Here is a 16,586-nt window from a genome sequence, read left to right on the forward strand (position 1 = left end):
AGAAGTTTTGTCACTTTTCAACGCACTCGAATAGTGATCAAAATGATTATGGCATTTTAAAATAATTTCATTCGCCATCCACTCTTTTTCCTGGAAAAACTCATTACTGCCTTTTGTAGCATTACCCATCATCTAACTAAATTTTTCTTTTTTGAGGAAAAAATAATAATAAACGACAAAAATGTTCAACTACATTCAGAGAGCATACAAAAGAATCAAATAAATAGGAGAATTCAGTGGTGCTGAATATGGTCAGCACTTTACTAGCAGTAAAGTGCTGACCATGTTCAGCACCAATGAGTTCTCCTATTTATTTCGCCTTTTAAACCCAATAATTTTGGGGCCTATTTTACACTCTTCTTAAACAGATACATCCACATCGTATATGTCTTCAAGGGAGGTTTATACTGCTCCAATATTGCAGATAAAAGTAACAGTTGATGTTGTTTTTATTAAAACCCTGTCCACAAGTAAATGACCTATTTTCTGTTGTTCTCGATGAAACTTGTGTATTACATTTTGAATACCCGCTTTACTATTCTTTACAAGCCATTCAAAAATATTTATTAACACTATGCTCAAAATTATTTTTCCTACCATTTAAAATGCCAGTTTGATCAAAACACATTGCTTCATATCCTTAAAATGCGTACTTAATTCAGCTTCTAAGATGTGATTTAATATTGCTCTATGACCTCCTAAATCTCTTTATGAGATTTTGGAGGCTTTTTAAGGTTTTTCTGTGTAATAGCACTATTTCTGCAACCTTAAAACTAAAAGGTACTAGAATACACTGCTACATTATTTTGTACACCAATTAAGTCCTAAAATAGTAGACCTTTACCAAAATGTGCAGTTCATCAGTAAGCTATCAAAGGAATTCAAAAGTATTTTAACAAATGTACAAAACCTGCAGATTAAATGAATGAAAATTTTATTTCTGTATGACGTGTAATAAAATTGTAATTCTGAAATTTTTAAGACATTACAAGTACGACGCCACACACAGAAGTATACGATTATTGATAGCATCAGTCTCCCACTGAATGTCAATGAATAAATATTAAAAATATATTGTTTATCAATTTCTAATGGCTAAGATCAAGTGTAGCTGGCCTAGGCCGGTGTGCTTGTATTAAACTGATACTTTTATTTCTTGCCCGCTCTTCAAAGGGTAGGCAAACTCAGGGTTGACGTGCTTCTGGGTCTTTCCTGGAGAGGAGTGGGCAGTCTCAAGGCATTGGCCAGAGGATTGTAAACACTAATACCTAATATCTATGGCATTGCCAAAGAAAAAGAATTGTATTAACCACAGTTATAATTTGTTTTATTTTCAACCCTCCGTTGGACACATATTTTTAAACCTTAGTCCGAACACTTGGGACCTGACTGGACCCCTATACATTTTGTATAAAAGCGAATGAAATAAGATCTGTGTTAACCATTGAATATGAAACTATTTAACTTTTTCAAAGTTCTAAGAGGTGCACCAATGAGGTACAAAGAGACGTTAGCCTATTTTATATATAAGCCTCTCTCTCTTCATTTCATATATTATAGCAGTACATATGTTGTTATTGAATAACCTCAATGTATTACAACACAAAACTTAATGAGTTGCATTTTTTGATACTGACAATAATAAATGCAAAATAAGTGGCAAAAATGTTTTGCTGCAGCTTGTAAGCAATTATGCGAACACTTATGAAACAATCGTGGCTGACAGTTTCATCATTTCATTAGAAAAAGACTTCTCAATCTCGGTTTTCATACCTCTGAAACGTTCGATCAAACAAAGATTTTTACTACAAGAAATGTAAAAGAATACTTCTTGTCCTCTGCTGTTGTCTCTTTTTGACTTTAACGATAATTAGTTTTTAATTCGTAGCTACCTGCCCAAAAAGAATAAAGCTAGGAATTTACTACCCACCATTCACTATACAAAATTATACGAAGGCAATGCGATTTTGAATTATAATAAAAATAAAATTGGCGCTGATTGTATACAATCAGCGCCAATTTTGACCATTCAGTCTATATATAGACTAAATGGTCACCCATTATTCATTAAAACAGCCAACCAATAGATTGACTTTCTTTTGCATATGTTAGATGTTATGGAAAAAAAGCAATAGACTTGATAAATATGACGTAAGACACACATCTCTTATCTATCAGAAATATTATTACTTTCAAACACTGAATGAAAAATAATCATGTCATCAAAAATTTACCATCTCATTTGGCTTTCGAATCGTTTTAATGGTGAACCCAGCCAACTTCTAGGAAATACAATGCTAACTCAAACAAGTTGACCCTACACGCACAAGGAAAGTGAGACTTTAAACATAGTTTACAAAGAGGTGACAATTTGCGATGCAAAATTCGAAATTTCTTTTCGAAATACTCAAATCCAGTATGTTCACAACATTCAAAAGTTGTATATACTTGCTTTAGTTGGAGCTCTAATAACTAATAAATCAACTCTGTTTCGTATTTAATCATAAAATTTATTGTAATTTATTCCCAGACGAAATTGAAATGAATCAGAATTCATGAATAAATAAAGAAAATATCAAAAATATATACAAAAGTCTTTATTTCTCCGAACTCAAAATCATTTTGAAATTTTTTTTCAGGTTTATAGGTAATTAAGCACGATAATTAAGAAAGATAAGATATTGAGTACTTCTACAGAAATATCGTGTGAAGGTCTTTTTCCCATATAAATGCATGTAAATGTTTAGGCACAGGCATATGTTTAGGCATGTGTCTGAAATAAGGTAGACTTTCAAAACAGTGCCATCTAGGAGATTTCATCACTTTGTGAACAAACGTGTGATGCATGAAAATTAATGCAATGAAATTAGACAATAAAATTTTAGGAAGCTACTTGGAATCACAAGTTACTAAGTTGCTTATTAATAAATCAAATTTACACTAGATGTCAAAAAAGATCTAGCCAGACCTATGTCTCCGACGGAAGGTTAAACAACGTAAAACTTCAATTTGTAAAGAAACCAAAAAAAAAAAAATTGCCTTCGATATTAAATCACAATGTATCACCTTACTAGCAAACATAATTATTTATCATTCTCTTAAAATATATTTCCAAAAACTCAATTGGTTTGTCCGATTTTATTTATAATGAAATATAAAATAAAAGCTTCGCATTTAATTTGCTAAGGTTTGTCGACTTCTGACCATCTGTGAAATTAGAGGAGAAATGAAATAATTATTATTGTGTATTAATGTTTGTTGTAATCTTTATAATATCTGTCTATAAAAATCCTAATACAGCAGCGGCCCAGTAGGCATTGGACGTCTAAGGACGTGTAAGATGTCCATAGACGTCTACTGGACGTCAAGGACGTCCAATGCTTACAGGGGGGGGGGGGGGTTGATTAACTACATCTGCATATCCCAAAAGTTCATATATGTGAATGGCGCATAAGGCTCTTTTTTTTTATACCGTATAAGTATTTCATATTATTATATCGCAGTGTGTATAAATATTTGTATACATAGCTCATAAAGTTTGATTCCCTCGAGATGTTTCATTTGACAAGTTTACCAAAGAGCTTTATTATCGTTAAGAATTAAAGGCAGGAAAAAAAAAAGATATTGATCAAAGCTAACACATTAAAATAGTCATCGATTTCTGGTAGCTTATTAATTTTATGGTTTTTTCATCAAGTTATACTTTTTTAACTGTTGTGGTAAGTAGTTAAAAAGCTAATTTTTATCGCTTTTCTAGCAGTCAGTTTGATAAACCTGCTCAAGACATAGGTTTCACTTTATCATTTATAAAGAAGGCGCGCAAAGTAAAATTGTTTGTGAAACTTTTATTACGAGATAAATGAGTTTTTTTGTTTTTTCTTCCATAGTAGAAGTTGATATCATAAACAAAATTTAAAAAACTTTTGTATCAAAATAAAAAAGTTTTTATTTGTAAAAATAAATTAGCGGGGGATATCAACTTGTTTAAAATATAGTGGCACGTCCAGTTAAAAAAAAAGAATAATCTTTGGTCCCGGGAAGAAAGGGCTTAAGTTCATTTTTTGCACAATTGTTATATATATATATATATATATATATATATATATATATATATATATATATATATATATATATATATATATATATATATAGTAAATACGGCGAAGGATGACAACTTTGTTGGTACTTAAAGTTTCATACCGGCGTGCCGGCAATCATCAGCCAAAATGCATAATGTATTTATGTATTTTGGATGATGATAATGTATTTATGTATTTTGGCTGATGATTGCCGGCACGCCGGTATGAAACTTTAAGTACCAACAAAGTTGTCATCCTTCGCCGTATCTTCTATGTAATTGCTCTTGCCAGAAGGCTATTGAGCACTCTCGAGTGAGGAAGTCTTTTACTAATCATAAATATATATATATATATATATATATATATATATATATATATATATATATATATATATATATATATATATATATATATATATATATATACAGTATTGGACAAAACATTTGCAACCAACATCGAACAATGCTAAAAAGTGTTCCTAATTTTACGTCTTAAAAACGAAACGAACTATACTACCACAGCAAACAGTTCAGAAGTCTGGAGTCATAGCATGCCATGACATGAGCAATCAGCTGACAGGTGACAGCACACAGTCAGAATTTCATTGACAAGTACCATTTTGCAGCGGACAAAACAAGTGCAACTTTTTTCGTTTGTTTCATTTTCTTAAGTCTGGTCCGTGTCAACGACACGGAAGTTTTTTAATAATTAAATGAAGTATCCAGAAGTTTCCAGAAGTTTCCAAAAGCATTCAGAAGTTTCCAGAAGAAGCATCTGGAAGCATCCAGTAGCATCCAGAAATATCCAGAAACATTCAGAAGCATCCAGACGCATCCAGGAGCTTCCAGAAGCATTGAAAAGAAGCATCTAGAATCTTCCAGAACAGGTTCACAAAGGTTCATTTTACTATATAAGAGACATGTAAATCGACATGTAATTCAGCCAGTACATGGAAGTCAGTCAGTATTATCAAAACAGTTTATCGAAGTGAGTTTTATCAAAGTGTTTTATCGAAGAACATCAATACCAGAAGTGAAATACAACAAGTGTTTCTTTATATCAATACAGTCCACATCTAACCAAGACGTTTTGTTCCACAGAGCATTATTGTATCATTACAAGGTAAATGTAACACGGTAAGCCTTGAGAAGCATGATTATTTGTTTTTATTATTTTTATGACTTCAAGTGCAAAAATGGCTCCCGACAGTCTTGGATTGGAACTAAGAAAGAAAATTATTGGCGATTACGTAAGTAGAATGTCACAAAAAAGTACTTGTGATAAATATCGCGTGAAAAAATGGACCGTATCAAGACTATATTCCGAATATGGTTCTATGGGGAAGTTGGCAGCAGATAACAAAGGTGAAAGACCGCGTTCCACCACTTCTAGAGAGGATTCTATGATCGTCAGATCCGTCAAGAAGGATCTCTGGATATCATCAGTCGAGATACAAAAGCAATTAGAGCTGCCTGTATCGGACCGAACAATCAGACGACGTGCTGTTGAAGCCGGATTGTTTTCTCGACGCCCTGCAAAGAAGCCGCTGATTTCACTAAAAAACCAGAAGAAAAGACTCCTGTTTGCTACATCTCATATTGACTGGAATGTACAGAAATGGCGAACTGTCCTGTTCAGTGATGAATCGAAGTTCAACATCATTGGGAGCGATAGCATTTGCCGTGTACGTCGACCGGCCGGAAAACGCCTCGATTTACGTTACTGCCATAAGACCGTGAAGCATGGTGGATGCAATGTAATGGTCTGGGGGTGTTTTACTGCTAACGGTCTAGGTCCAACACATCGAAACGATGGAATAATGGACCGTTTCATGTATAAAAAAATCCTGAAAGATGTTATGTTACCTCATGCTGAATGGAATATGCCAATAAAATGGATTTTTCAGCAAGACAACGATCCGAAACACACTGCAAAAGTAGTCAAGCAGTGGTTCCAAGACAACCACCTATTGGTGATGGATTGGCCGCCTCAATCTCCGGATCTCAACCCTATCGAGAACCTGTGGGAGATTGTCAACCGCAGAATTAATCGTGAAGGTGTTCGTAATAAGGATCAACTCTTTGAACAAATCCAAAAGGCCTGGGCAGCGATTCCACAAAGTTTCAGTGATCACCTGATCAAATCTATGCCTCGAAGATGCAAGGGTGTGATCGACAACAAAGGATTCGCCACGAAATATTGGTAGCGAAATACAGCTTGGTCAACATTTTGTCGAGTAGCACTTGTTTTGAAAAAATGCAGCCCTTTTATATAAAGAAACTAAATTAGCATTATTTGGTTGCAAATGTTTTGTCCAATACTGTATGTATATATATATATATATATATATATATATATATATATATATATATATATATATATATATATATATATATATATATCCTCTATACATATATATTATGCCCAAGCGATATATTGTTGCACATCCTATTTTTACGGAGAATGAGGTTTTCGACATCCCTAATCCGATTGGGTGGGGAAAATATATTTTCTGCCAAAGTACCTCTGCAAACAAGTTGATATGCCCCGCTAATTCTAAGCGTTCGGATTGTTTGACAAGTTACAAATCACTTGCCGAAATATTACCACAACTTGTGCAGGCAGATTTGCAACCGCCTGGATTTTATATTCAACGATTAGATGATGGCAGTGGCTTTGAAAGTACTTTGATTGCGAACAAAGCTAAGTGGCATAAACCCTGCAGAATGTTTTACTATTCCACTGAACTCAATCAAGCAGCTAAACGCCTTTGTTGCGCATCCCTAGCTGCAGAGGGTGAATCCTTATTAAATGAAGCCCAGGCACCTAATGTTGAGCACAGTTCATCAAGGCGATCAATGTCAAGTGATATGAGAAAATCAAATTTGCTTTACACACAACCGGTTTGTTTTATTTATGATACCAGTGAGTCAAAAGACTCATCGCACAGCGTCTGTACCACGGATCTGGATATTAAAGTCCGCGAGTGTCCTATTACCTTGGGTGATTCTACATTATTGACCAAGTTGAGCGACAAGTTGCTTTTGATAGACGCATGCGTGCTGAAACGCAGCAAGTAGAAGATGAAGTTGACTGTGTACATGGTATTGTTTTTGCTCAGTTAATCGCTTACATTGAAGAAACAAGATCAGAGAATGGTATTACACCCATCTTCAAACTAGGTGATTTAGCTAGACTATATGTTGATCGCTTGTCCCGACTAACTGAAAATAGGCTACATACATCAACTCAGCGTATGCATAGCACACGTTTGAAAGAAAGGCTACAAGCCCATTTTCCTAACATGCATGCACAACAGGAAGGTCAAGATGTTTTACTTATTTTTAATTGTGGCATTGGTCCAGCACTTCTTAAAACCTGTCAATATGACTGTGATCGTGATGCATTGTGTTTGTCAAGGGCTGCGCAGATTATACGCCAAACCATATTTGACACCGCTGAACCTTTTACAGGTACATTTCAGCCAGGGTGTCAGGAAAGGTCAGTATCAAAAAACCTCCTTGCACTCATTAATATGATACTAGAAGGTCCAAGCATTGAAGGTCCAAGCATTATATACAAACCAAGCCAATTATTACTCCTGCTGCACTTACTATAAGCCAGCTACTTACTTTTAATAGTGTAAAGTATAAGCGATTAGAGAAATCTAACTCTTCTGTTGTTAAAAGTAGACGAATTTAATCACAAGAATCTCCATTACCTCTGTATATTAGTTTGCTTGTGCATGGAACTACAAGAAAACAACAGGATAGCATTTATCAGCTTCCTGAAGCTGATAATGCTGTCCTGAGTTAATTCAGTGCGGATGTAAGACAAGTTGTGCAATACACGCCCATGTAAATGTGTTCGTAACAGCTTAAAATGTACTGCTCTTTGCAGTTGTCAAGGAGACTGTACCAGATATTGAAATGTAACAATGTATTTTTGATTGATATGTAACAATGTTGTTTTGGCTTCTTAGCTGTTTTAAACTTTTTTATTGAGTAACAAGTTTTTTAGAGATATTTAATAAAAAAATTAAAAATTTTTTCTTTTTAAAAAAAAGCAGGGGGAGGGGGGTACTTCTTAAGCAAGAGGGCCGTGCCCAAGCCCCTTTGCCCCTCATTGGCGCATATGTGAGCAATGTATACTTCGAATGATCTACCATCCCTTAAAGTTTTGCCAAGATTAGTTAAATGGATTAAATTTAATAGAGTTTTTATAAATCCAAGATGGCGGTAACTGCCATCATGGATTCAAGACAGTTCTGGCCATGCTATGATTTGCCACCATATCATAAAATAATCAGCATAATTTTCTGAGTTTTTGGTGAAAATTTCATGCTATTATTCACTTGTGCACAGTTTTAGTCATTTTTAATGCTAATCTGCTGCACTATGGGATAAAATTCAGAGCCTAAATTAAATTATTGGCATTTTTGTGAAGCAAAATATTAAGCAATTGTTTGAACTGAAGTAAGCTAGCGTGAGACTCTTAAAAAGAAATGAGAAAATATTAAAACTATTCATGAGCGGTCCAGTTTTTAGCAGTGTGTTGTGTAAAGGACGGAGCAGAAAAACACATGAGTTAGCTATAGATAAAGAAATTTTTTTTTATTTAAGAAAAATAACGAATTTGTCGACAAACTTTTTTTCACTTAACTAGTATAGCCATAAGAATACATAGCTTGGCCGGTTAAACCATTTTCGGCCGGTTGAAAATAATTTTCGGAAGAGTCCCTCGTTTTTAAACAATTCAGATGGAATTTATGTTAAAAGTTGTTTAATTATCTTTCCCAGACCACCAATTATTATATTAAAAGCATAAATTGTTGAACTTACTGAAGAACAGTAAGTCAGCTCATTTATAATTTTGAAGTACAATCTTTTTTTAAAATGAAGAAGAAGGTATCTGTTTCCAATTCAAAATTAGAGCAGTTGATTTAAAGGCTGTTGTTGTTCTTCTTACTAAAATTGAAAATGGGAATGCATTAACTAAACTTAGAAGCCAGCGTTGCATAAAAAAATGAGTAGCATTTCTTAAAAAAATGTATATACGAAAAGGACCAAACAAGCCACACGAAAACAACACAATATCTAACAACAGCAAAATGCAGCAGCAAATGCTGAGCTCTTGTTTTGGAAATAATTTAACTTCAAATCAAACATGGAAAGTTTTTTTACAGGAAAATTCAATTTGCAGGAAAATTAATAAATAAGGACCATAGCTCATTTCGCAAATAAACGAGTATTTTTCAATTTGACTTTTTTAGCCAATTGATGAATTGTTCGATGTTTAGTTATGTTGAGATTTTTTTCTCCATTCTGAGTTGAAACCGTCAAATTCCTCAATCGTTTCTTTGTTAACAAATCAAGGTTCTGAAAAAAAGCTAACACAAAATCTTCAACTCGCCAGACTACACTTATTCTTTAAATTGTAAATAATCATAACTTAAAGCTCACCAATTTATTCCAGTTTTTTAAAACTACATTTGCTGCAATAAGGTTAGAACTGTTTTCGGTCAAAAATGATACTTAATTCGGAAGCAACTGCAACTTTACACAACGTTCGAAGTTTTTATAGAGATTTACAGTCATTTCAGGCGAATTTTCCTATTCATAATTTTATGGTCAAAGGAACAACACATCTTGGTCAGATGTACAACTTACACCTAGCATGATTGATCTGCTGTCCATTTTTTTTTAAAAAGCTGATTTTTCTTCGTCGAATTAGGGAAAACTATTCAAAAGTACAACTCAAAAGATTTATTTTCAAAAATTTATATTTAGGCCGGACATGAGAGATCAAAATAGTCTTTTAATAGCTTAGATAGGTTAAATCGTTTAGACAAAAAACTCCTTGAATAAAAACAGGTTCCCCTACTCTAATGACTTGAATTGAAAGGCTGTTAAAGGTACAAAATAGGTTCTCCTACACTTATGTATGCAGACCTGTAGTTTATAGTAATGAAAGTAATTTCTAAGGAATAAACAGGAACTCTAAGGTTCTTATGAAAAGATTATGGCAATTGCTTTGTCGCACCAAGATGATAATAAAAAAAAATTGGTTTTTGGAATTGATTTTTTATTTATTGAAATAGATTTATGCTTGGTGAAATCAACTAATGCCTCTAAGTAAAAACACAAATTCTCTAGTGTCTACTTAGAAGCATTATTTGATTCGAACTATTTTAAATACCAATTTTGTTTTAAGCTGTTGCGCCTATTTTTAACGCATTTTTTTTTAATCCATTATCAAAAATCAACTTTTTGTTTAAAAGCTGACTTATCAGCAAAATCATATAATTTGATTTGTTTGCAACCAAATTGTTTCCTTTTAAAAATACGCTTCTCGACACTACAATTAGTAAAAAATTGCATTACCAGCGGTTACAAGTTATTACAAATACAAGTTTTATGAGACCATTTTTAAGGTCTCATCATTATTCTTTATATTCAATATAGTCAGATGAAACTCAGCACAGGGCGTGGTTTATACACCAGGTAGAAATCAAGAACTGATAAAAGTAGCAAAAAACTGGACAGGTGGTATTTTTCGTTCACCTATATCATCAAGATTGCCGTAGAGTAGTTCAGTTCTTCTCTTTTTGTTCTGGTGTCTCATAAAACGTCTGATAAATATCCTGAAGAAAATATTTCTTATACAATGTCTGGGCAAAGTTCCTCAGCTTCAACATTTGAAAATGAGTTAGTTAAAAAAGGTAAGGAAGCGGTTTTGTAATAGCGTTTTCTTTCATTCTATGATGGCGATAATGGCGATGATGATGATGATGATGATGATGATGATGATGATGATAATGATGATGATGATGATGATGATGATGATGATGATGATGATGATGATCATCATCATCATCATCATCATCATCATCATCATCATCATCATTATCATCATCATCATCATCATAATGATAATGAGTAAAATATATATTTTTAGAAATGTTGTTCAAAGCATTGAGTTTAACTTTTATAATCCTTGCCGTTTTATGTCTATACCAGGTCATTAGGTGACTTTTTACTTTTATTAAAATAATTTAATTCAGTGAATGTTTTTAAATTTGTTCAAATAATTTTAATCGCGTATTTACAATTGCAGAAATTTTCGGTGTTTTATTTAAAAATCATGAAAATAGGAAATAAAAAAATCAACGTAACAAAACATCACCTAATTCACCATTATTTTTTTGAGTACCTCTTTTCCAAAAAGACAGCGCAATACTTATTTTTTATTCTAATTTAATAATTTCTCTCAGTTTCTCTCATTGGTAACAGGTTTAAAATTGTTTGAACGCATTTCTCACTATGTGCTTGAGTGCTAATTTCATTTCTTTTGAAAGTGTGTGATTTCATAGTTTTGATAAGTTTATTTATAAAACAATTAAAGTATACGTTTATCCTCTCTTTGTTTCAATTTATGTTTTTTAAATTACTTGTTACAATTCCATTTTAGAAACTGCTATCAAATCAAGAAGTTCCAACATAGGATGAATGAAAATGACAATCGTAAGCTGCTATTTTTTATACAACTTTTTTTCGTTTTTAATTAGAGAGTTAAGAATTCCACCTTTTAAAAACCAATCCCTTCCCACCCAACATAAGACGTCTTTAAGACGTTTTTGAGACGTCTAGACAACTTAAAGATCACTTAAAGACGTCTTAAAGACGTCTTATGTCGGCTGGGTTTCTTCCTTTTATTTCTTATAGTCTTTCCCAGAACCCTTTCTGCCCCACATATCTAATTTTTTCTGGAACAGTTATTTTTTCTGATAATGGTTTTTCTTTTTGTAAAAATGTTTCTTATTAGTGAAAGGTATTTTTTCCTTTCATTTTAAGGCTTTCAAGGTAACATTGAAGTAAATGAAGCACCTAAAAACAATACGGAAAACAAACCAACTGTCGATTTATGTTCCAAGAATCCATTATATGTTGAAACTGTGGAAAATAATTGTGAACAAGTAACTAAAGTTGGTAAGTTATTTTATCTATTTACTTTTTTTTTTATGAATAAAAACTGTTTTTTAGTGTGAAATCTAAAGCTGCAATCCAAAAATATCTGGGATCAATCTACCGCCGTATCAATCCTTGAAAATCAGCACCAATTATCAAAGATATGTTTTAAAGTTTCTTATAAATTTTAATTTTTTTGTATAATCTTTTATTGCCATTTTTATAGAATCTCAAGATTTAACTGAGAAAAAAATAGTTTTGAACGATTACGAACTTATAGACGACTTCAATCCTAAAAAAAAAAAAGGTATGGAAAACCTTAGTAATTATCAAGAAATAAATGATTTTCAACAGCTAACATGGAACAGTAAGTATTGTTTTTTCCAGTAGAACTTTTCGCGTAAGCAATTATCAAAAATTATTAACATTTTGCATAAATACTTGACAATTTTTTTTCCTACAGCCTCAAAATACGCTGATGCCGGAGAAAATGATAACGCAATTGTGAACATCGATGAAAGAAGCGTCAATGCAAATCAAGGCAATTATCAACCTCTTTTAAAAGTGTCAAAGAACAACAGTTATCAAGAGCTATCCTTCAAAAATCGCCGCAATTTGTTCAGTCGGCCGTTTTGGGCTTTTATCGAAGAGGTTCGTAAAAAGAGATTGTAACAGTACATCACTTGCGGAAGTTTGCATATAAATGGACAGAAGCCTTGTAAATATTTAGAACATCTGTTGAGCAAAAGCTAATTTAGATCCATGTAAAAAAAATTGAGAAAAAATTAACAATACGTGTAATTTGACTGTAATCTCTTATGTTAGACTACAATATTTAAAATAAATATAATTTTTAGTGGTTATGAATTTCAGTTTGAATTAAGTTTCAACTTTTTATAATAAAAAATGTTACAGTACCAACCCTTAACAATTCACTCAGTGGTTGTCCAACGCGCTGGTCGGTTTGGTATAAAGCACTTACTTTTCAGTAACACGTCTAATAAGTTGGGATGGTTTAGGCTGAACCAACTATATTTTTGGTTTCTTTTACACTGTTATAGGCTTCGGTAATTAAATTTTGTTTTAAGTTGAAAGCAAGATGCTTGTGATTTAAACATCTAAATTGTACTTTTAGATGTTAAAATATATTTTAACTTTTCCTCTAAACTTCTTTTGATTACTTAAAGGTACAATCTTTAATTGATTGTTTTCTTTTTTGTCTTTTTTAACTTATTGTTTATCCTTTATATCTCTAAAGCCCTGAAGATTTCAGGTGGCTAAGACAAGTGTAGCTTATTTTAAAATGTTCAGATTGTTTTTTTTACAAAAAATTAATTCTTTTTTCAGATTTCCAACTTCCTTTACCCTTAACGTACAATAAAATTTTTTCTAGTACCTTATAAACTTGGATTAGTACTTGATATAACCTCGATATGTTAGCATTAGCGCATTTTTAAGAGGCTAAGTTGATTTTTAAGTAAAAGAAACAACTGCGTGCTCATGGTTTTTTAATAGGACCTTTAGCAATTAAAAGAGAGCTAAAGAAAAAGGATTGGAAACTATTTTAAGTTGAATGTCAAAAGGGAGTTGTTATAGTTTAATTCTTACAACATTAAAAAAAAAAATAAATTCGAATATTTATATTCGAGTTTAAAAGTTTTATTTTAGAGTCGTATAAATGAAAAAAAACCTTTCTAAATTTGTTAAAGTGAATTAGTTTTGGAAATTAGTTGCTAAAGTAACCTTATATGTATATTTACCGATTGAGTTGATCTCTTGTAACAACCTGCTAACTGCGTTATTTCCGACAACAACTTTACATTACCTGTATTTTCAAAATTGTCTTGTGACAAAACGTATTTCTCTCAACTTGTTATAAATTCTACATGCTGTCAAAGTTCTTACATATTATGATTACATGTTATGATGACATGTTATGATTAAAAACCTAAAAGATTTAACTTTAATTATTTATCCATATATCTTTTTTTCCAAAATATTCAATGAGCAACAAATACTCTCTCAAATAAAAGGTTCGTTCTAATTATTAATTCTTTTTAATTTTTTAATTAAATCCTTGTTTGTGACCGAGTTTCTCTAATCAAACTCATGTTGAATTTTCTCCCAACAATATCATGCAAACAGATATAAGCTGATTATATAAACACACACACTAGTTAACTAAAACATTTTCATCTGAAAAAAGACGAGCTAATATGATAAGATTCTATCTAAAAGTAAAAATATCATTCGGTTGTACCAACTCGTTCTTTGGAACAATAAAACGAGATGCATGCGGTTTAGACAGTTTAAAACAAAAAAAAAACAACATATTTTTACTTTACAAATGTTTCCAATTTAAAACTTTACCTTAAGATAAAACTGAAAATTTAGTGAAGTCTTAACTAATTAAACTCTGTTAAAAATTATTCCGAAAACAAAAGAACATTTTAATAACTTTTTATTACGCAATGCAATAGTTGCGGTTTTTACTTTTTTAGTTTAGATACATAAAATATGATTCAAATAGATAGTCTATTTTGCATGCTGCAATTTCTTTCAGGAGGAAGTTGAATGTGGATAGCAAACTTGATCAGACCACTCGAACTTCTAGCATAATAAACTCACCTGAAGGGAAATTGTTCAAAAAATCTATCTACTGGAACCTATTTGACTCATAGAACCATCCCTTTCATCGGCACAAATGGTTTATTACTTGAAAAAGAAACGTTCAGTGTTTTACAAGAACTTAACAGTGTTAAAAGTATTAAGGTAGTTCTTCTTTTTAATACTGGTAATAATTAGTCTTGTTAATATTCACACAAAGCTTTGTTTGAACATGTCACAAATCCAATAGTTGATGGGTATATTCCAGAAGAAGAACTAAAAGACCTTAGAAGTGATCAAAGACTTTTATTTGAGTATTGCAAAGGAATAGGGTCTGTTGAAGTTGCTGATAAATGAGCTGCTTGTAAAATTGGCCTACTCAACCATGCAAGGTTGTTGACGCTAACTATTCGCATTCGCTTTTTTCATACAAGAGAGAATGAACCAAACCAGTCTTTAAAAAAGCTAGTCTACTTTATTGTTCAGGTTTATGCTCCAGCATGGTTTGAAATAAAGACATTATCTACGCTGCACGACTCTTATTGTCTTCTTTTTTATGCAATTGTTCGACTAAAAATTCTCTCATTTAATGATGAGGACAACAAGATCCGAAATCAAAGTTTTCAATCAATGCTGACTCTTAGACAAACGTATCTTTTTAAATTATTAAGTTGAGTAACTTACATAAAGAAATTATTTTATTATTCTTTTAAACACAATCATGATGCAGAATTGATCACAATTTTATATTTACAGAAAAAAGTTGACCTGTCTGTAAAATAAATTTAAAAGAAATGCTGAAACAAATTTTATTGCCAATCACAGGTTACAAAAGTTGATTAACCTATCTGCTCCAGACGTTACAAAACCTCCTACTACACAAGATTTTACACTTCAAGAAATTCAATACTTCATAGATAATTCTGATGTACAAAGGAATATCATCGTTATATACTTGCTGTGATTTTGTCCCAGTAGACCAATATATAAAGTAAGCGTACCAAGTTACTGAAATTATAAATACTACGTTTAAACGTTAATTTAAAACTATATTAAGTATTTTACCTGTGGTCCAATAGTTTTCAACATCTGGTAGTTTAGAAAGCATTAATCAGGTCTCCTTAAAAGATTGTGCCACTGTGTTTTTGACTTGACATATTGCTTTATCAAGCCCATTTTTATTTGGAGAGTAAGCAGAAGAACTTTGTCCACAGGAAATTGGACTAAATTCTTCACATTGTTTACACTTAGTTCTAAGCCTTTTCTTTAAGTCCATCCTCTTTGTGATTTACAAATTCTCTGCTGTCCAAAAAGTGCAAGAGACAAGGAAACTTGTGCAATCCTTTATATATTTGCTTTTCCAGACTCAGTCAGAAAAAATAATTTGAAATACAAAACTATCAAAATATAAGCAGATTAAAAATGATTTACAATCAAGTGTCAGACAAGATGTTTTGTATCTTGTCTCTACAGCGCATGCAAAGCTTAAAACGATAACTTAATACTTGATTTAAATTCCATATTGAGAAATCCTTTTGTAAAAACTCAACAATCCTAATGTACTCAACAGTGTAAAACGTAAATATGCGTATTGTTGAATTAAAAAATTAAAAAACCTTTTATTGAATATTAATGGCAACTCAATTTACAGATTTGTTAGTGTATTTAATTTTTTAAATTTCAATCAAACATATTTTATTTAATCAAACTCATTTTAGTAAATACTTTGTGAAGAATCAGATCTGTTAACTAAAACCCCATAGCTTACCAGGAGGAGGCTGAAAGCTTAGCGTCTACTGTTTTTCTGTAAACCTAGAGTCTACTTTAAAAAATGTCTACTGTTTTTCCAAAGGTTTTAGTTGCATTAAGCATCTTTCTTTGTTTTATGGTGAGTAGCTGTTGCAACAAAGTTTCAAAAGATAAGCTTGTTGAA

The 16,586-nt window shown here is 32.0% G+C and overlaps 1 protein-coding gene across 2 annotated transcripts; it reads left to right on the forward strand.

The window, feature by feature from the left end:
* Positions 1-3,545: 3,545 nt before the first annotated feature.
* Positions 3,546-12,907, forward strand: LOC149885734 (uncharacterized). Of its 2 annotated transcripts, none has more exons than XM_090093433.1 (7): positions 3,546-3,664; positions 10,544-10,800; positions 11,037-11,106; positions 11,550-11,602; positions 11,933-12,067; positions 12,273-12,413; positions 12,510-12,907. In XM_090093433.1, the coding sequence occupies exons 2-7, from the start codon at positions 10,746-10,748 to the stop codon at positions 12,716-12,718; spliced, it is 663 nt and encodes a 220-aa protein (XP_089949559.1). In that variant the 5' UTR covers positions 3,546-3,664; positions 10,544-10,745; the 3' UTR covers positions 12,719-12,907. The 2 variants fall into 2 exon arrangements, with proteins under 2 accessions (XP_089949559.1, XP_089949558.1); XM_090093432.1 differs by having other exon boundaries at positions 3,581-3,719.
* The last annotated feature ends 3,679 nt before the right edge of the window (positions 12,908-16,586 follow it).

The sequence above is a fragment of the Hydra viridissima genome, unplaced genomic scaffold (genome assembly GCF_058129835.1).
Source record: "Hydra viridissima isolate aposymbiotic clone 2 unplaced genomic scaffold, HvirCarnegie_v1 scaffold_7, whole genome shotgun sequence".
Taxonomy (NCBI): Eukaryota; Metazoa; Cnidaria; class Hydrozoa; order Anthoathecata; family Hydridae; genus Hydra; species Hydra viridissima.

Coding starts and splice junctions, on each gene's coding strand:
- LOC149885734 (XM_090093433.1), top strand. CDS start 10,746: ATGTCTGGGCAAAGTTCCTCAGCTTCAACATTTGAAAATGAGTTAGTT. Junction 10,801..11,036: donor AAATGAGTTAGTTAAAAAAG/GTAAGGAAGCGG, acceptor ATATATTTTTAG/AAATGTTGTTCAAAGCATTG. Junction 11,603..11,932: donor GATGAATGAAAATGACAATC/GTAAGCTGCTAT, acceptor TTTCATTTTAAG/GCTTTCAAGGTAACATTGAA.